The following is a 17,029-nucleotide window of genomic DNA, read 5'->3' as shown; positions in this document are numbered from 1 at the left end:
TACTCTAATGATAGCTAATGAGTGGTCTCGGAATTACCACCCGCAACGGCATTTTTAACGCCAGCCGCTGCGTTGGAAATACTTTCTCCAACTTGATTTAAGATCCCTCCTGCTCCTGAAGAGTCGTTTCCTGGAGTAACGAAATCTCTAGCTTGTTGAGTGGTTGATTTAGTTTCGTTTGGTTGGACGTGGGATGCGCCTCTATGATGAACCGAAGCAAGGAATACAATCAGTAAAATGTAGATACATCAGTGTTAAGATTCAGTGACAAAGTATATAGCCTATGTAATCGAGTGAAGTAGGAAGAAGGCCAAGCACTCACTTGTCTAATTGTTGTTGAGCTTGTTCACCCAAACTTTGCTCACCAGAAGGTGTCAATGCGTTGGACAAAGAGTCGGAAGTTCCTTGTCGACCTGCATCGTGTCCGTGGGCATTACCAGTCAAACTAGACATAAAACGTTCAGTGTCAGTGTCAGTGGCGAAACAGTGCTTTGCTTTGATACCTTACTCACTCTCCTACACCACTTTCGACATTCTCTTTAGCCTTGTCTGCATCAGACTTGAAGAAATCGGGAGTCAGGTTCTGCTTGGCTAGTAACATATGAATATATCAGATCAGCCTCAAGTTGGTCTCTTCCTTCGATGGACTGTACATGAGATATAATGATATGGTTTGTTTATGAGATAATAACTTACCAGCTTCGGTGTTGGATTGCCCTAAAGTCATCTTTGGTAATTCGAGAAAGTATAAAAATAAGTTAAGTTGAGATCGAGTTTGTGATATTGGAATGAACGAGAGAAAGAGGGTTTATTGCTCAGATAAGTAGACTTATATACCTTTTCTCAACAGGATACTGACTCGACCTCTCGAATTTGTGATGTGATGTCGACATTGATATTGATATTGACAGATGACGTCTTTTGACGTGTTACAAAGGAAGGAATGCAAGATAGCTCAAATCGTCATGACGGACCTGGTGAGGTCAGAGGTAAGAGATGCAAGGTTGAAAGGAGGTCAAGTGATACAATACGATTTAGTTTCGAGTCCACTCAAAGGGGTCTGTGACGTCTGAGGAAAGGGATACTATTTCCTCCTGGAAGTGGGACCTATTTGTGCTAGCTTTGTTGGTAGTACTGCACCGAGCAGGAATTTCCGACTGGTCGAAGCCTGCGCGCTGTTGACGAGTTATGAGATATGACAGAAGATGCATACAACATTGGTTCGGTATATCGTACAGCGGTGATACAGGCTAGGAGAGAGAGTTGTACTTTTGACAATCACAAGCTACAGATAACAAGTCAGCTAATGTGAGGCTTCGGTTCATGAGATGTCATGGGACAGAAAAGAGGAACATACCGTAGTATAACTGATACTTATGGCTCTTCGATTGATTTTGACTTCTTCTTCTTCTTCTTTTCGCTCTCTCCTATCTGATTCATGTCCTTGCTTTTACTCTTGCTCTTACTCTTCTTCTTTCCTTTAGTCTCTTCGACGTCTCTTGTGTCTTTCCGTTTGCGCTTCTTCTCCGTCCCTCCCGACGCCTGATCTTCATCGCCCTGAACAATTTGTGCTTCACCACAGTCATCTTTTCTTGATCTATCTTTTTTCTTCTTCTTTTTCTCACTCTTGGATTTCACATTCTCTGTTACATCCTCTGCTTCTCCTTCCACCAACCTTCCCTTCCCCTTTTCCTTCTCAGCTTTTCGTCTCGCTTTCTCAGCTTTCCTAATCCTTCTTTCCTCCATAGACTCTTTCTCTTTCTCTTTGCCTTTTCCTTTAATTCTGCTCTTCTCTTTCAGATCTTTCGGATCCTTCTTTTCCTCCTGTTCCAGTTTAGTCATATTCAACCTCGATGGTCCAGCAGCAATCAAAGAATCTTCAACTTCCTCAACTTCTTTAGGGTTATTCGTCCCACTTGGTGCCTCCTCCTCTTCGTCATCATCGGACTCCTTGATATGTAAAACCTTTCCTCTGAAGAATCTCGAGTATAACCCCCTCCTTGCTAATTCCCTTCCAGCACGAGCAGTAGCGTTGATTGATAATTTCGGTTTCTTCGCCACTATTTCCTGAGGATTGGAGATGATATTTCCTTTCTGATCTGCTTGAATCGGTGCAGGAGCCCATGATGAGCTTGATGGACCGGGGGAGGACGAAGGGGAGGGAGAGAATAGGGAGGCGGCGGTGGCTGCGAATATACTATGAATCGAAGAGAGTCAGTAAAATTACACATGTTCAGTGTTCGTTGTAGTGAAATGAAGAGTCGATAAGTGAGCTTAGATGATGAGATAGACATTCATGTTTGATGTAGACACTCACTGGTCCCAAAATGGAACGGCCTCATCTCGATCTTTACCTATCCCTGATAGTGTTTTTTTTTGGACTACGGCTAGTGGCTTGATAGCATGACCATGTTTGAGAGCTGGTAGGTTCACAGTCAGTGATGACTTCCATAAGATAGATACATGTAGCCGGACAAAATAAGATCAAGGCTACTAAGTGATCACTCTGACTGACAAGGGGAGATGAGATGGACTGAGAATGAATCGACTCACCAGTACCTTTCCCCTTCCAGCCGTGTTTATGTAGATGAGCAGCTGGATCAAACTTTGCTTGCTTGTGTACGACGACCATGATATGAGATTATGAGATATGTGTATGGTCCAACAAATGAATATATGGGCGATAGGGCAGACATAAAACGAAGCAACAACACAGATGACTTCGAGTGGACCTGCTCATTTCTGAAATTTATGATCGAGGTTGAGCCTGATAACAGGACGATTACCTGATAACCGTGGTAGTGACCGAGTCATCAGGCACAATCGATGAACATGAGATCCTTCCTTCGCGTTGACTGTTATAAGTTGGAAATGCTCACATATATATCCTCATTCATTCACTTACTCTTCCTCATCACCTCAAAACACTCCAGAAGTCTTCATCAAAATGTCTCAATCACACGCCGAGGCATCCTCTTCCACTCATCTTCAGTCCAATGGCCATATAACAGAAGGTGAGCTACCAACCTTCCCTTGAACACGGAGCATCCAGCTGATAGTTTTTACCTGCCAGACGAAGCCTCTTTGTACGATCGTCAAATCCGATTATGGGGTCTAGAAGCTCAGAATCGGTGCGTAGCTACATATTGACAAGGGCAGTATACTTGTCAGAGCTGATAGTCGATTTGTACATAGAATGCGATCAGCCACAGTTCTAATTCTGAATCTGAGAGGTCTAGCCCACGAAACGATCAAAAATCTGGTTCTGGCTGGTATAGGTAGACTTATCGTCGCTGATGATAGTGAGGTCTCAGAGGAGGACTTGAGTACTGGTTTCTTGTTTAGAGAGGAAGAAGGTGCAGTAGGACAGAATGTCAGTTCGGCTTCTTGTCAGCATTTAAATGATGATTGAGCTGATGTTATATGAGAAATAGAGGACGAAAGCAGCTTTACCTCAAATATCATCACTTAACCCACTTGTCTCCCTCACAACGCTTGAAAGCCTCTCTCCGTTTGTTGGAGGAAATGAGAGTGAAATTGTAGATTTGTTAAGGAAAGAGAAAGTAGACGTGGTCGTGGCTTGTGATTTACCCAAAGCGCAACTAGTGAGTTAGTCCTGGTACTACGTTCTCTACCACTTGAAAGAGACAACTCATGGTTTGGTCTGATTTTGTAGGAAATCATCGATGAAGCATCTAGAAAAGCCGGAACAATCTTTTACGCAGCTGGGACATATGGTTTTTACGGTTATGCGTTTGCTGATTTGGGTGAATCATACGAATACGTTTACAAGTGAGTGTTATTGATCCCCTCTTCTGGTAGCTCATTAAATCCATACCGAATCGCTCAATCGGAAACTGTATACGAGGAAGAAAGCTGAATCCCAATCCGTCTTCTTTGAATTGCTTTGTACAGTCAAAAACCAACTCCGGAAAATCCATCGCCTGGTTTAGCCAAGAAGACCTTATCCTACTCTTCTTTCACCCAGGCATTGTCACCTACAAATTGGGATAAACCTGCCAAGGAGGCTGAAGCTGGAGGAAGTCCGTATAGAGGTTTGACGAAGAATGAGACGAAGAATGCTGCTCCAGGTGTGATCTTGGGATTATTAGGTAAGTGGTGTGGTATTTCATATCTAGCACAGTCATCATCAGCCATTCTATCTTCGGACATAGCTAATTCCTCATTTAGCTCTCTGGGAATACGAACAGAAGAATGGAAATCTACCATTAGGAGGTGAAGGTCAGATAAGTGAGGTTATAGAAATAGCAGACAGGTTGAGAGTGGAATTAGGAGTAAATTCAAAGGTGGTACCGTCGGTTGATAAGGATATGATAGAGTGAGTCAACCGATAAGTCAGTTCATTTACCCACTTGAGCTTCGCACTGATCTGTGCATTATTACAGACACCTTGCTTCGCACGCTACGCACTTCTTCCCGCCTACGTTAGCTGTTCTAGGAGGACTATTAGCGCAGGACGTACTTCGTGCGCTGAGTAGGAAAGATCGTCCGATAGTCAATCTTTTGTCGGTGGACACGATGGGTGGAGTGGGGGTAGTGGGCAGATGGGCGATGGGAGATGGAGTGGATGCTTAGTCGTTCTAGTGATCTCGACGACATTTTTAACTCAAATTGAATGAGACTATGATAGTTTATGATTACATATGTAATATAATACAACATGAATATGTAAATAGTACAGAATAGTCCATCTAATGCTTCGTCTTATTCCGTTTCAGCTGGGCTCTTGCTTTCCCTTCTTCGCACAGGATCTACTGGATGTGATCTTGAATGGTTCGTGACTATGGCGAGTGATGTCGATCCTGGTATTCCGGGAAAGTAGAGATCCCCAAATCAATTCAAATACAGGTGCTTGACTCGGGACGGCCGAGAAGACATGATTTAGATTGAGATTGTGTTGTTGTTATTGCTTTCCTCCGTCCATTAAGATGGAGTTATCCATCATCTTCAATGTGACTGTTGATAATTTGACCGTCTGGAGCAACATTTTTCTTCTCATCATCGTTATTCGTACTTGTAGTTGCATTTGCAGTCTGTGGTTTCTCGATACGCCTGCGTGGAAATAAACCACCAATAAAGGTCAGACTGGATCGATACAATAAAAGGAAAGAATGGAAAATAAACATACCATGTTTCATGACGTTTGATACCGACTCTTATTAATTCGTTTACGAATACCGGATCTGCGAGTCTTTCTCGGAATAAAGATGATTGAAGGAGTGTAAGGTAGATTAAGGATGTTGGGTAGCTAAGGTGATTTATATGATCAGTGAGCATTGGTTGGTCAGTATACACACAGAATGTCCAATAGATGTTATCGGTGGCAAGGTGTATTTCGGACATTTGTATATTATGGTGTCAATGACTGGACAGAAGAAGGAGGATAATGATAATAGAGTAACAGCTTACACGATGAACTTGACATATTGAGGTTTTCTCCAATATTCCAAATACTTCAAGTAATTTATGAATGTTTCTTTACCGAAATACCCTTGAGTAGCTAGAGAATGGAGATATTGAGGGTTCGAAAGACATTGGATGAACTGATTCCATCGATGCGCTCGTCAGTATATGGAATGTTAAGATGATTAGAAAAGATGGTGAACACACTTCTAGCTCCGCTTGGAATCTGATCAGATTCTCTTCCTTCTCCCTTGATCGTGGTGGTATCGATCCGTCTGGTAGAGCTGGTGGAGGTAGGATTGTGGGATGTTGCTGCATTTTGTTGTTCGTATGGTCTTTCTCATGTGTAGGAACCAACTGACCTGTCCATTATAACATTCTTTGACAACAGTTGATCGAGCGGGAGGATGAATTGCCGGAGACTGAGCGTATCTCCGCCTTCCCGCGTAGATGATCGTGATTGTCTTTCCTCAAACCCCTCTCTCTACTTCCATTCGGCTTTCCAACATTCCAATTTGCCTTCTTCTCCTCCGCATACTCCATCCCCTCCTTAACACAGAGCTGAACCAAAGTTGATCATACCTCGAAATTTTGGTACCGTACTCACTGAAAAGATGGAAGACCTCCTGCGAGCAGCTGTTGACCAAGCTACCGAACTGACTATCATGGACCAAGTCCGACTCGCTACCGTACGTCCTCGTTTACGACTATTCACCTTCGTCCATCATACTAATTTGACCATCGCACTAATGGTCATGACTCAGGCTATGACATTGTATAGAATAAAGCCTAGTCATGTGACCATGCAAGGTGAATACCACCCTGGTCACCACTGATAAGCTAATATGATGGTCTCATTGGGTTTGATACTGATTCGACTGAGACATTGATACAGAATTCCTCTATCAGTGTCGACAACACATCCGAGTCAGACAAGCTCGATCCAATGCAGAGGTAAATCTTTATAAACCTATTGACGAAATCGACGATCTGCGGATGGTGGTGAGAATGATGAGGGAGGATATTAGATCGATGAAAATGGAGATGCGGAAGAGGAAACATGTAGAGGTCAAGGAGCAAGGTATGTTCATTCTCGTATGTGTGAAGCTTCAATCTGCTACTGAGACATGACTACTGTTCTGAAGATTCTTCTCGTATGGATGTGGATGAGGGAGGATCGATGAAGAGACATAAGAGTATTTGATCGGTTCTCCAATACACGCTGGTGAGTCTTCTTGGCGATGAATCTGTTACACTGTACTTATGCAACGTAATTCAGACCCATACCCATCATCTCTCTCATACGTCAAATGCGGAACCAGATTCCATCCCCTATCAATGTCTATAACGCTCTTAACATACATCCTTTTCTAATAACACAACAATCAACTTTTGTTCGTATCTGTATATTATATCAAGATCAACATTAAGGAACGCGATCTTAATGATCTCAAATGTTGGATCTTTTCATTCTCTATGTCTATGTCTATATCTACGTTTTTATCTCTATGCACAATATCACCATCTAATTCAGATCTTCGTCCAACGGAACTAAAAAAAGGTTTCTCTCCATCCAGATAGATAAGCTGCTTCGATCTATGGATGACTTCTCCTTCTTCTCCTTCTCTTCGCTTTCCCACCAGTGCCACCCGTCGAAATTGTGTCATCCAGTCTAATCTCGCCTTCTAAACCCTGTTTCGTCGAAGCAGCCTTAGCCAAACTATCTTCATCCTTTTGATCCTGCCTGTTCACTCCCTTATCGACGACACGGAGGATACTGCTCATCCATAGATAATCGTCTATCCCTGCTCTCTTGTGATGTTTGCCTGAGGAAGCTGGATGTACAGAATGTGAGTGGTTGCCAACGAAATTAGGTGTAGGCGTACTGTTGGGTATGTTGTGAAGTATAGATGATGGGACGAGGTTGTTCGTAGATGATGGCGCCGAGGATAGCTGGGTGGGGGTCGGCTGACCCATCACTAGCGGGATGAGGAATAGTATGAATGTTGGAAGGTAGACCATTTGACTTGTTTGATATGTGTGTGAGATGATCTGGGCTAAAATGATAGGATGTAGAGATCGTGTAATCTACTGTAAATGTCTAAGACGATTCGCTCGACTGAACGGTTCTTATCGTAATAGATGATCAAGTTAGGCAGGTCTTCCTGTTTGTCTTTGTCGATAACGGATATCGGATTTGAGTATATATATATATATACTATGAACGTTCGTGCGATGAACTGTTCGTATGTTCGTTTGTTCGGCCTGATCTTTTCGATTCCTTTCATATCATAGTAAGCTATTTATACCTTTGTTCTTGGTTTTGATGACTACGATCCCTTTCATATCCGCTTCTCAAACGATTCCAGCAGATTCTAAATTCGACTCCACGTTCTGGACGCAGAAGAAAAGAAAGGAACGGAAAGGAAAGAAAAGTAGTGTAGTAGTCGAGTTTTCATCGTGGGTCAAACAGTCGACGAAAATGGATAAAGAATGTCAACGTTCGATTTTGTCGTTAGACATTGTTTTAGATGATGTGATCAAATCCTGGTATCGCTCGAAATCGGTAATGACCATAGTATGGTATGGTATGGTAAATCGTGGTCTGAAACCTCTCTGACTGAAAACAAAAAGCTTACAGCTGACGTGAGAACCTCGAAAATGATAATAGTTGTTGAAGCGGACAAGACGATCTATCAGGTGAGACAATTGACATGTCTTAGATGGTATGAGTCAGGACTAAATTGAAATGGTGGATATACGATATCGTGACTAATTAAGCATGAATTGTAAGATCTCTTTCCATGTTCGACGAAGTCAATACAGGTCCTATAATCTGTTGTAGGTCTTTCTAAGGTCCTATACTTGGTCGTCGAAGATAAATCCCCCTTGATGCCTATGAGATGATTCAGTCTAACAAGCGTGATCAACCGTTAGTTAGGCAAATGAATTGGTAATATTGAACGGACCTCATCGCCCGCGGCTCAAGGCTGTTAGATTGTCTAGTAGATTGAAGTACATCCTGCGATGTACTGTCTATTTGCCAGTCTGTCTCACCCATGTTACCTGATGTCTCCATAGTAGCTCTTCCTGCCAAAATACCAGCCCAATCTCGGCGATGCCACAGTATTGATTCGCTTTTTTGCCACCCAAGTGTGAGTTGACCTCCACTTTGAATCTTCGAATCGACCAAAAATGAAAACAAAGCAACAAAGCAACAAAAACCTCTTTACTTTCGTTCTTTGATGCATTACCGTCATACCTTTCCATATCTGACCACCATGCCCATACCTATACCAACCTCAGATGAAGAGTACGATCTATTCCCCATCCTCAGTCGCCAGCAGATCGACGCCGCTCGGACATCCTCATGGTATGATACCTTTGAAGATATAACTTTTGATAGTACCGTCATTGATCTATCGGATTTAGGAGAGGAAGAGGAGTTCTTGCATGTAGGCATTAATCCTACATTCCAGGATGCGTAGATTATAGGATGTGACTGCTGATCTGAGTTTTGTGCTTGATGTAGTGGCTTGAAGCAGATTCGATATTCTTACCCGAAGGGAGTGAAGGGTGAGTTCAGACCTTCTTATCATCACATCTTGCCGGAAGTTTGGATATTGACGTTATTATCGGTATCAATGTTATTTGCATGATTATAGACGATATCCTCCCGAGTCATGTACCTCACCCACTCGTCGACGATCATCTTCAAATGCCTCTTTGTCTAGCGAATCATCCGACGCACCGGTCTATCACCTACCTAAATTGAACGCAGCTATACGGCAGGTCATAGAGAAATATGATGGGTCGGTATTCCCCAAGCTCAACTGGACTGCCCCAAAGGTATGTACTTCCGCATTCCCTACGTCGGTCACTCTGATTACTGTTATAGCGACACATACAATCGTCCAGGAAGGGCTAACGATCATCTGTCGTGCTTTTAGGATGCAGCGTTCATACTCCCTCAGACATCTTCCGGTCCACTGCATTGCACTTCCCCATCGGACGTATACCTCTTGCTGAAATCCAGCGACTTCATTTCCCACGACCTTGATCCCACAAGAGCCTATCTTGATTGCTCTTCGGACCAACAAGGAGAAGGGAGTGGGGGTGCAAGAAGACCGAAATTGGAGTTGGTCCTAAAACGGTTTCAGGATATAAATCCTTCAAGGGAGGTTAGATGTTTCGTAAGGAATAATACTCTTATAGGTCAGTTGATCGCTGACTATAACGATGTTTTATGGACTACACAAGCTGACTGAGAATGATTGTGATGGGTAGGTATAACACAGAGGGATAATGTATTCTACGATCATCTTCAAAATGAGGATACCAGAATCAAAATATGTGATACGGTGAGAGCAATTTGGGAAGATGAGATAAGAGAGAATTATATGGACGGTGAAGCTGGTGATTGTGAGTGACCACCATGTGTCATTATACATACAGTAGCTTATAGCGTTCGGATGTGTGAATCAGACATATTCGATCTATACCTTTCACCGAATTTTGTTTCAGCCCAAATAATAGATTTTCAACCCTATCGATCATCCGTCGATCCTCTGTTGTTCACTTATGAAGAACTTTTATCGATACTCAACTCTTCGACCCAGCCTCTGCAAGAAAGCGAAAATGCAATTAGAAGTAGATTACCGATATTCAGAATTATCGATTCGAAAGCACACCCTTCGGTTAGTAGAAACGCACCAACCTATCAATCTAATATGATGCCATTGGAGATGATTGAGTTGAGCCAGGGGAGGAGTATGCAGGAATTCAAAGATGCTTGGGATGAGGCTGTTGCACAAGGTATGACTGAGTGATCAGCCTTGTAAGTGGAGTATCAAATGCATGAAGTATTGTTATGCAATACACCGTTCTGCATAGATGTGCAGATTTAGTTAATCTTTCTTCACCTTCTCCGCGATCCCAGCTACTGCATTGATACTCTCCCTATCATCCACTGGAACAGCGAGGTGGGCCTGTTCCTTGTTGGAAGGTGGATCGGGCAAAGCATCCAAGAAAGCTGGTAGGAAATCATTATGATGCAATGAGCATCTACTGCTACTGTTACTCATTGAATTTGACACGGATCTTTTATCGCTACTGACCACACGTATGCGATGGATCAGTATCGTGATATTGGAATCTAAGTGGAACATACAGGAACATAATTTACCCCTTCTCTCGCTCTATGGCGTCAGCTGATCGAAAGGTGATTTTCAGTCCACCTGCTTCGTGAGCTAAGTCAGGGAACACAATCTGATCAGCTCGAATGATTGGAGATGAAATTGGATTTGATGGTGTTGTACATACTGGATGATATGACTTGTAATTGAGTGGACATTTTTAATGTGCTATTTGCGGAAATCAGTCAACCAAACGGATTAAATTGAATATAATAGGTTAATAAAACGACGGTCCTCATGGAGTCGGCCTAGCTCAAAGCTTATGTATACTATCCATCAACCAAATTCTTTGTTCAATCTATCTCAAAGTATGAAGTATATCGTACAAAGCAACGATCTGTAAATGGATATACAATAATGATCAACCAGACTATGAAAGGATTTAGTCGCAGATACATCGTCGAGGGGATGTGGTTTTGAGCAAGATCAATGATAAAACAGCAGATCATGTTTCCAGGAGGTCATATCATTCAAGCAACCTATGTACTCAAGAAAAGCTGTGTGTATACGATCAGTCCCATAGATGCATGAAACCGCCGTCTAGACAATGGATAAACCTCGTAGCTATGATGGTGATTGCTCAATCAGGAAATAGGACATACTATACAGTAAGTATCGTAATTTGAGGATCTTTTGTGAATGTATAGATGAAGGTATAAATGACAGTACAACCTCCCGTGATCATCTCCAGGATGCGATGCGCCCACAGTACGTTCCTGCTACTGTAAAACACAGAAGAACGTCTGTTGTACCCACAATTCTCAACTTATCTTCGCCGCCCTCGGCGCTTCTATAAATAGATTTCGAAGGACCTTATCACATGAATGTGGATAGACCGAGACCGAAGCACCTGAAGGGTTTGTTTACTTTACAAGCTGCATAGCTATAAGTACGGGTATAGTATGTTGCATACAGTATGAAATACTGGCATCGACATCACTGGCTTTACTATGACCAAACGAACAGCAACGCTGCATCAATCCTTATAAATCAATGTCTCTGTCGAACCTCAAAGTACTCGTGTGCGGGGCGTCCATCGCAGGACCCACCACGACCTACTGGCTAGCTCGAGCCGGAGCTAGCGTGACAGTCATCGAACGATTCCCTCAACTCCGTACGGCAGGACATAATGTCGATATTAGACATCTTGGTCTGAAGGTCATGCATCAGATGAAAGGTATGGAAGAACAAGTTCTCAAGAAGAAATTAGATCTTAGAGGTATATCTTTGGTGAATCCTACGAATGGAGGAACCTTTGGTGTTTTAGGAGGAAATAACGATAACAAAGAGAAGAAGAATAATAATAATGATGGACAATCTTTATTATCGGAATATGAGATTTATCGTGGTGATTTATCTGAAATCATTGTTGATCTATCCATCAACCTTCCTAATCCCAGAATTCCCATAAACTATGTATTTGGAGAAGAAATATCATCAATCACTCCTACGAGTACTGGATATAATGGCGATTGTGATGGGCAAGTGGAAGTTGGATTTATGAATGGACAACTACCAACTGGAACATATGATTTAGTGGTAGATTGCGGAGGGTCTATGTCCCGTGCTCGAGGTATAGGAATGGGGTCTGATTTCTCGCCGAAAGATCACTTGAACCCAGTTAATTCCTGGACAGCCAACTTCTCTATACCCAAGGGACCCGAGGACAATACAAATACTAATTTGGCATTAGCCCATTCTGCTCCTGGTGGACGGGTGATATTTTTAGATAATACTCAAAAGGAACGCACGAAAGTCGTAGCTACCAAACAGACTACATCTTCGAAGGAACTTGAAGATTTTAGACAAGCTCTGAAAGCTGGTGAATCACAATTGAAGAGATATGTACATGATATATTCGGAGGATCTGGTTGGAGGACCGAAGAGATCTTAAGAGGAATGATGAATTCTCGATCTAATGATTTCTATGCTGGAGAATGGGTACAAGTCAAACTTCCTCGACTATATTCCTCTGAAGGGAACTTCGTATTAGTCGGAGATGCAGGTTATGCACCTGGTCCTACTGGAGCGGGAACTTCGCTCGCTCTGACTGGAGGATATATATTAGCTGGAGAATTGATGAGCGCTCAAAAAGAGGGAAAAGGGATCAGAGCAGGTTTAGAAGCGTATAATGATCGGATGAGACCTATAATCGATGATTTGCAGAATTTACCTCCTTTCATCAAGACTGCTATGGCCCCTCAGACGGCTTGGGCAATATGGATTAGAAATAGGATGTTTTCGTTCATCGTCCGGAGCAGGGTGTTGGAAGTTATGGGGAAATACGTCGCTCCTGCTTTTGAGAGCGGAGAGAAATATAAGTTACCGCTGTATGATTGGAAGGAATGATCAGATGAGACGACTGTGAAGCATGGTCACCTGTTAGCTTTGTGATACAAGTAGTATAATCACCAATCTTGCACGTCTGGATCAGTTTGACCACTTGAAGCGATAAAGGCAATACACCGATCACCAGGGGAATTTGTTTCGAACAGAACCTCGTGTCCGCATCATCTAATTATCTGACGGTCAAGAAGAGTATCCTCCTCCGATCGCCAGCCAGAAGAGGTTATACTCAATCTCATAGCTATATCAATACATAACTTTCCTTAGGAAATCCCCAAAAATTGACTGATGGATACTATCTTTACCTATAAACCCTTAGGCATCACGGCTCCTTGTGGAGCAGCGTTGGATTTCCTAAACTGTTCTTGGATATCTTTCATAGGTACCCATTCTATACCATCATGGGTGTTTACCCATTCGATGAATCGTTCGAGCATCATAAGAACGTCTAATCACCCGTAAACCAGTGAGCGATGTTACTCCAACTGAGTGTTTCCGGAGATAACGATATGCCAAGTGTAGAATGTCCACTTACGAGGTCTACCTGAGACGTCTGGATGGATGGTGATAGGCATACAGAATCCATCTGGGTATTCCCTCAGACAATAGGTGAAATGATCTTTCCATTTGTTTTCGATCGTTCGAGCATCCACGAATCCGTTTGAAGATCCTTTGACGAACATCATAGGTGGTAGGTCGTCGAGCTGGCCACAACAGAGATGCGTCAGTGGACCTTTCGGCTCCATAGAAATGACAATAAGACGTGAGCTTACATCCCAATTAGCAGGTATCTGAACCATCCCAGTCGTTTCACCCTTCTTCAACGGTTCCATCCAGCTCTTAGCTTTCTCTTTGTAATCAATTGGTTTCCAACTGTCGCCCATTCGAAGGTAGTATGGCAAACAATCGTGGTGTTGAAACGAATGGTCTGAGGGTCGTCACAGTCAGTAGATTGTCAGATAGATTCTGTTGAGGATTCGGGATATCAAACTATCAAGAATACTATCTGGTAGCGGTTGACTCACCATACAGAATGCCCTTTTCCAACAACATTTCTGTACCTTCCTTACTGACCTCCCACCATGGCGCTACACTCCCCACAGGGGGTTTACCGCAAAATTCAGTTAATTGCTTGAAAGTGTGTTCGAGGATATCTCTCTGTTGTTCTGGGCTCATGGCAGTAGGGTTTTCATGGGAATAACCGTGTAATCCACTATATCAGCCATGAGTTAGCTTCTATGACAACTTTAAGCGATTATTAGCTAAGCTACACTTACATTTCATGTCCCGCATCTCTGACGGCTGCCATTTCTTCCGGGAAGGTATCCAAACTATGTCCGGGGATGAACCATGTAGTTTTTATACCGTACTTGGCGAAAAGTTTCAGTAATCTAGGACATCCCACTTCTCCCGCGAACATTCCTCGTGAGATGTCTCCAGGGGAATCTTCCCCACCATAGGACCCGAGCCTGAGCAGACAAGTACACTTGTAAGCACCCTGAACTGTTGAAAAGAGATCAAGTGACTTACCATCCTGCTACTGCATCCACGTCTACACCGAAACTACCCAAATGGAATCAGCAAGTCGGCTTCGGATGACCGACCTGATGTGACTGTGACTGAGCTAAACTCACCTTATGAGTTTTCTACCACCTAAAGTCATTGTTGATGAGGTTCTGTCTTGACTGTCTTATGTGCAAGGTAGATATGGAGATCACGAAGTAAAGAAGGTATTGAATCTCATCTCAGAGTCAGAGTGACAACTGTGTTTCTTATCTACTGGTAAATGATAACAGCCTTCCTCCTCGGATTATGCCCGGAATCACATCGCCCCTTCCCGGATCACATATCTTTCCGTTGGAACCGAAAATAACTTTTGATCGTCATGACGACACCATTGATCCAAGTGACTAACTACCCATCTAACATCATGAGAGGAGTCATCTCAACGCAGGGGCAATCAGAAAGTTCATTCATATATCAACTGCAGCATACAGACCTACCATGACTCTCACAATCTGCTTCGATGCCCTCGGGACGTGTTTCACCCTTCAAGATATCGTCAAGGCTGTCGAAGAGAGATATGGAGAAGGGTTGGCGAAAAAAGGGTGGGGTAGTAAGGGATTCGTGATGGATTGGGTGAGCTGTGATGGCATTCTTCATGGTGCAGATACTGACAAGTAGCATTACTCCAGTTTCACTCGGCTCAAAGGGACTATACAGTGAGTACATAAATAGCCGTCTTACCACCCAATGCTGATCGATGACCCCGAACAGTACCTATCCCTCATCTCTCCGCCTCCTCCTCCGATATCTTCTATCCTCAAAACCTCTCTACCTTTATCCCTCTCATCTGCTCTTTCGATACCTCCCCCCACGTCTTCAGAGCTAGAAGGGATAACGTCACTCTTATCGTCTCTTCCAGCTGCGCCTACGTTGAAAGAGGCTTTCAGCTACTTAGCAAACAACGAAGCCAAGTTAGCCATCATCACCAATGGAGCTAAATCGACTACTGAGGGATACGCCTCCAAAGCCGGTATAATAGACTATATCTCGAGTGTAGTAAGCTGCGATGATGTAGGATATGCCAAACCACACAAGGAGGTGTACGAAGCCGCCAACAGTCTTTGTGAGAGATTGGAGGAGGGAGGGAAGGGCCAGAGATGGTTCGTTGCTGCGCATCTTTGGGACTTGGCAGCGGCTAAGAAAGCTGGGTGAGGCAATTATTATCAATCACGAGTACCAAAATCATCATGAGCTGATATTGATTGTATGGAAATGTAAAGGTTCAAAACCGCTTTGGTGCTCGAGTTGCCTTCTGAGTCGGTAGATAATGACAAACAAGATGAGAGTTTGAACAGATGGTATGAAACTTATGGTGGAAGACCTGATATAGTTGGGAAAAGTCTATTGGAAGTTGCTCAAGAAATCATAAAGAAGAATTGATATCATGTGAGTGATAAGACCTGTGATGTACAATACAGAGTCAACGAAGGGATAAACTAAAACGGACCTGGTGACGTATAGGTTTATAAGTGTTATATATATACAGCGTATAGCCATTCGATAATGTTACGACATCACCTTCTTCCACCTCTTCGATCACTCTTTTCTACCAGTTCAGCTCGAGCATCTCTTCCTGTTCCAGCACTGGCATTACTCCCCGCTGACCTCGCTGAGCTTTTCCGAGGTAAGGGAGGCGGAGGAGCGCTCATATAATTGATGAAGTATTTCGATTTATTAGGTCTGAATATCGATCTATCGCTTACATTCGATTTCAATGTTGATATCGATTTTGATCTCGTCCGCGATATACCCCTAGACCACGACATCGGACGAGATAAAGTTGGTACAGGATTCTTACGAGGCTGACCCATCTCTCCTACTCCCATGCAAGAAGGCTGCGAGGACTGTAGGGCAGGTCGACTATTGCCTGTACTAGACGAATGTGAACTTGATCTGGGTTTTGATGCTGAAAACGTTCCAATCCCAGCTAGACCACTCCCTCTCTTCCCTTCCCTCGTCAACTCATTACCACCGGGTAAAGTAGCAAGATCATATTCGTGTCTATGACCAGGTGTGTGAACAGAAGGTACAGATAAATTCGGTAAAGTGCATTCCTCAAATCCGCCCGGATTTTCCTTCCATCGGCCTAAGACCGCTTTTTGAGCTTGGATCGTATCTTGTCGTGCTTTTCGAGAGGAGTAGATACAGAAGAGGAGGAGAATGGCGATGAAGGTTAGGAATATTGCTAAGATCACTACAAGCGTTGGAAGTATGAGCAACTGGCGGAAGGTTCATCAGAATTGAAGAAGGATCGTATGGTTGGTTGGCTTGACTCACCGATAACTGTCTTCTGAGTGTTAGTCAGGTTCATCTCGTTACTGAACTACCACTTCGATGATAGTAGAAACGGCAACTGGCGTTTGAGTAGCTGTTCATAGACAAGGACAAGACGATCTCGAGTACGCTCACAAATGTGAATTTCTGGGTTGTCAACTCTTTAAAATGGTAATGGACGATATGCAGCAGGCATGTAGCAGACGAGGTAGGAGTGTCTCAAA

General features: G+C 43.3%; 12 protein-coding genes across 12 annotated transcripts; 5 read left to right on the top strand and 7 right to left on the bottom strand.

Annotated features, from left to right (window-relative positions):
• Positions 1 to 14: 14 nt before the first annotated feature.
• Positions 15 to 727, bottom strand: L199_003620 (uncharacterized protein; the record flags this gene model as incomplete). The annotated part of the gene is made up of 4 exons (XM_064889350.1): positions 15 to 201; positions 323 to 445; positions 513 to 591; positions 697 to 727. 4 exons carry the CDS (start codon positions 725 to 727, stop codon positions 15 to 17), a joined length of 420 nt encoding a protein of 139 aa, XP_064745422.1.
• A 647-nt stretch (positions 728 to 1,374) lies between these two features.
• On the bottom strand, positions 1,375 to 2,632 carry L199_003619 (uncharacterized protein; the record flags this gene model as incomplete). The annotated part of the gene is made up of 3 exons (XM_064889349.1): positions 1,375 to 2,197; positions 2,318 to 2,420; positions 2,554 to 2,632. The coding sequence occupies 3 exons, from the start codon at positions 2,630 to 2,632 to the stop codon at positions 1,375 to 1,377; spliced, it is 1,005 nt and encodes a 334-aa protein (XP_064745421.1).
• A 315-nt stretch (positions 2,633 to 2,947) lies between these two features.
• Positions 2,948 to 4,596, top strand: L199_003618 (uncharacterized protein; the record flags this gene model as incomplete). The annotated part of the gene is made up of 8 exons (XM_064889348.1): positions 2,948 to 3,014; positions 3,074 to 3,131; positions 3,196 to 3,373; positions 3,435 to 3,605; positions 3,677 to 3,792; positions 3,916 to 4,112; positions 4,192 to 4,339; positions 4,407 to 4,596. The coding sequence occupies 8 exons, from the start codon at positions 2,948 to 2,950 to the stop codon at positions 4,594 to 4,596; spliced, it is 1,125 nt and encodes a 374-aa protein (XP_064745420.1).
• Positions 4,597 to 4,955: 359 nt separating this feature from the next.
• On the bottom strand, positions 4,956 to 5,742 carry L199_003617 (uncharacterized protein; the record flags this gene model as incomplete). Its single annotated transcript, XM_064889347.1, has 4 exons — positions 4,956 to 5,073; positions 5,150 to 5,269; positions 5,431 to 5,564; positions 5,632 to 5,742. 4 exons carry the CDS (start codon positions 5,740 to 5,742, stop codon positions 4,956 to 4,958), a joined length of 483 nt encoding a protein of 160 aa, XP_064745419.1.
• A 296-nt stretch (positions 5,743 to 6,038) lies between these two features.
• L199_003616 (uncharacterized protein) lies at positions 6,039 to 6,628 on the top strand (the record flags this gene model as incomplete). Its single annotated transcript, XM_064889346.1, has 4 exons — positions 6,039 to 6,113; positions 6,189 to 6,234; positions 6,320 to 6,505; positions 6,570 to 6,628. The coding sequence occupies 4 exons, from the start codon at positions 6,039 to 6,041 to the stop codon at positions 6,626 to 6,628; spliced, it is 366 nt and encodes a 121-aa protein (XP_064745418.1).
• Positions 6,629 to 7,020: 392 nt separating this feature from the next.
• Positions 7,021 to 7,446, bottom strand: L199_003615 (uncharacterized protein; the record flags this gene model as incomplete). Its single annotated transcript, XM_064889345.1, has 1 exon — positions 7,021 to 7,446. One exon carries the CDS (start codon positions 7,444 to 7,446, stop codon positions 7,021 to 7,023), a length of 426 nt encoding a protein of 141 aa, XP_064745417.1.
• Positions 7,447 to 8,705: 1,259 nt separating this feature from the next.
• On the top strand, positions 8,706 to 10,253 carry L199_003614 (uncharacterized protein; the record flags this gene model as incomplete). Its single annotated transcript, XM_064889344.1, has 6 exons — positions 8,706 to 8,879; positions 8,957 to 9,000; positions 9,090 to 9,273; positions 9,375 to 9,639; positions 9,712 to 9,846; positions 9,910 to 10,253. The coding sequence occupies 6 exons, from the start codon at positions 8,706 to 8,708 to the stop codon at positions 10,251 to 10,253; spliced, it is 1,146 nt and encodes a 381-aa protein (XP_064745416.1).
• Positions 10,254 to 10,331: 78 nt separating this feature from the next.
• Positions 10,332 to 10,777, bottom strand: L199_003613 (uncharacterized protein; the record flags this gene model as incomplete). Its single annotated transcript, XM_064889343.1, has 3 exons — positions 10,332 to 10,536; positions 10,610 to 10,673; positions 10,747 to 10,777. 3 exons carry the CDS (start codon positions 10,775 to 10,777, stop codon positions 10,332 to 10,334), a joined length of 300 nt encoding a protein of 99 aa, XP_064745415.1.
• An 835-nt stretch (positions 10,778 to 11,612) lies between these two features.
• L199_003612 (uncharacterized protein) lies at positions 11,613 to 12,968 on the top strand (the record flags this gene model as incomplete). Its single annotated transcript, XM_064889342.1, has 1 exon — positions 11,613 to 12,968. The coding sequence occupies one exon, from the start codon at positions 11,613 to 11,615 to the stop codon at positions 12,966 to 12,968; it is 1,356 nt and encodes a 451-aa protein (XP_064745414.1).
• A 302-nt stretch (positions 12,969 to 13,270) lies between these two features.
• L199_003611 (uncharacterized protein) lies at positions 13,271 to 14,628 on the bottom strand (the record flags this gene model as incomplete). Its single annotated transcript, XM_064889341.1, has 7 exons — positions 13,271 to 13,413; positions 13,501 to 13,669; positions 13,739 to 13,893; positions 13,991 to 14,178; positions 14,243 to 14,434; positions 14,496 to 14,528; positions 14,600 to 14,628. The coding sequence occupies 7 exons, from the start codon at positions 14,626 to 14,628 to the stop codon at positions 13,271 to 13,273; spliced, it is 909 nt and encodes a 302-aa protein (XP_064745413.1).
• Positions 14,629 to 14,969: 341 nt separating this feature from the next.
• L199_003610 (haloacid dehalogenase, type II) lies at positions 14,970 to 15,911 on the top strand (the record flags this gene model as incomplete). Its single annotated transcript, XM_064889340.1, has 4 exons — positions 14,970 to 15,104; positions 15,161 to 15,187; positions 15,243 to 15,679; positions 15,752 to 15,911. 4 exons carry the CDS (start codon positions 14,970 to 14,972, stop codon positions 15,909 to 15,911), a joined length of 759 nt encoding a protein of 252 aa, XP_064745412.1.
• Positions 15,912 to 16,045: 134 nt separating this feature from the next.
• Positions 16,046 to 16,842, bottom strand: L199_003609 (uncharacterized protein; the record flags this gene model as incomplete). The annotated part of the gene is made up of 2 exons (XM_064889339.1): positions 16,046 to 16,725; positions 16,809 to 16,842. The coding sequence occupies 2 exons, from the start codon at positions 16,840 to 16,842 to the stop codon at positions 16,046 to 16,048; spliced, it is 714 nt and encodes a 237-aa protein (XP_064745411.1).
• Positions 16,843 to 17,029: the final 187 nt, after the last annotated feature.

Source organism: Kwoniella botswanensis, chromosome 1 (assembly GCF_036426115.1).
Source record: "Kwoniella botswanensis chromosome 1, complete sequence".
Taxonomy (NCBI): domain Eukaryota; kingdom Fungi; phylum Basidiomycota; class Tremellomycetes; order Tremellales; family Cryptococcaceae; genus Kwoniella; species Kwoniella botswanensis.
The sequence above is the reverse complement of the archived record's forward strand: the minus strand, read 5'-3'. Positions and strand labels throughout refer to the sequence as shown.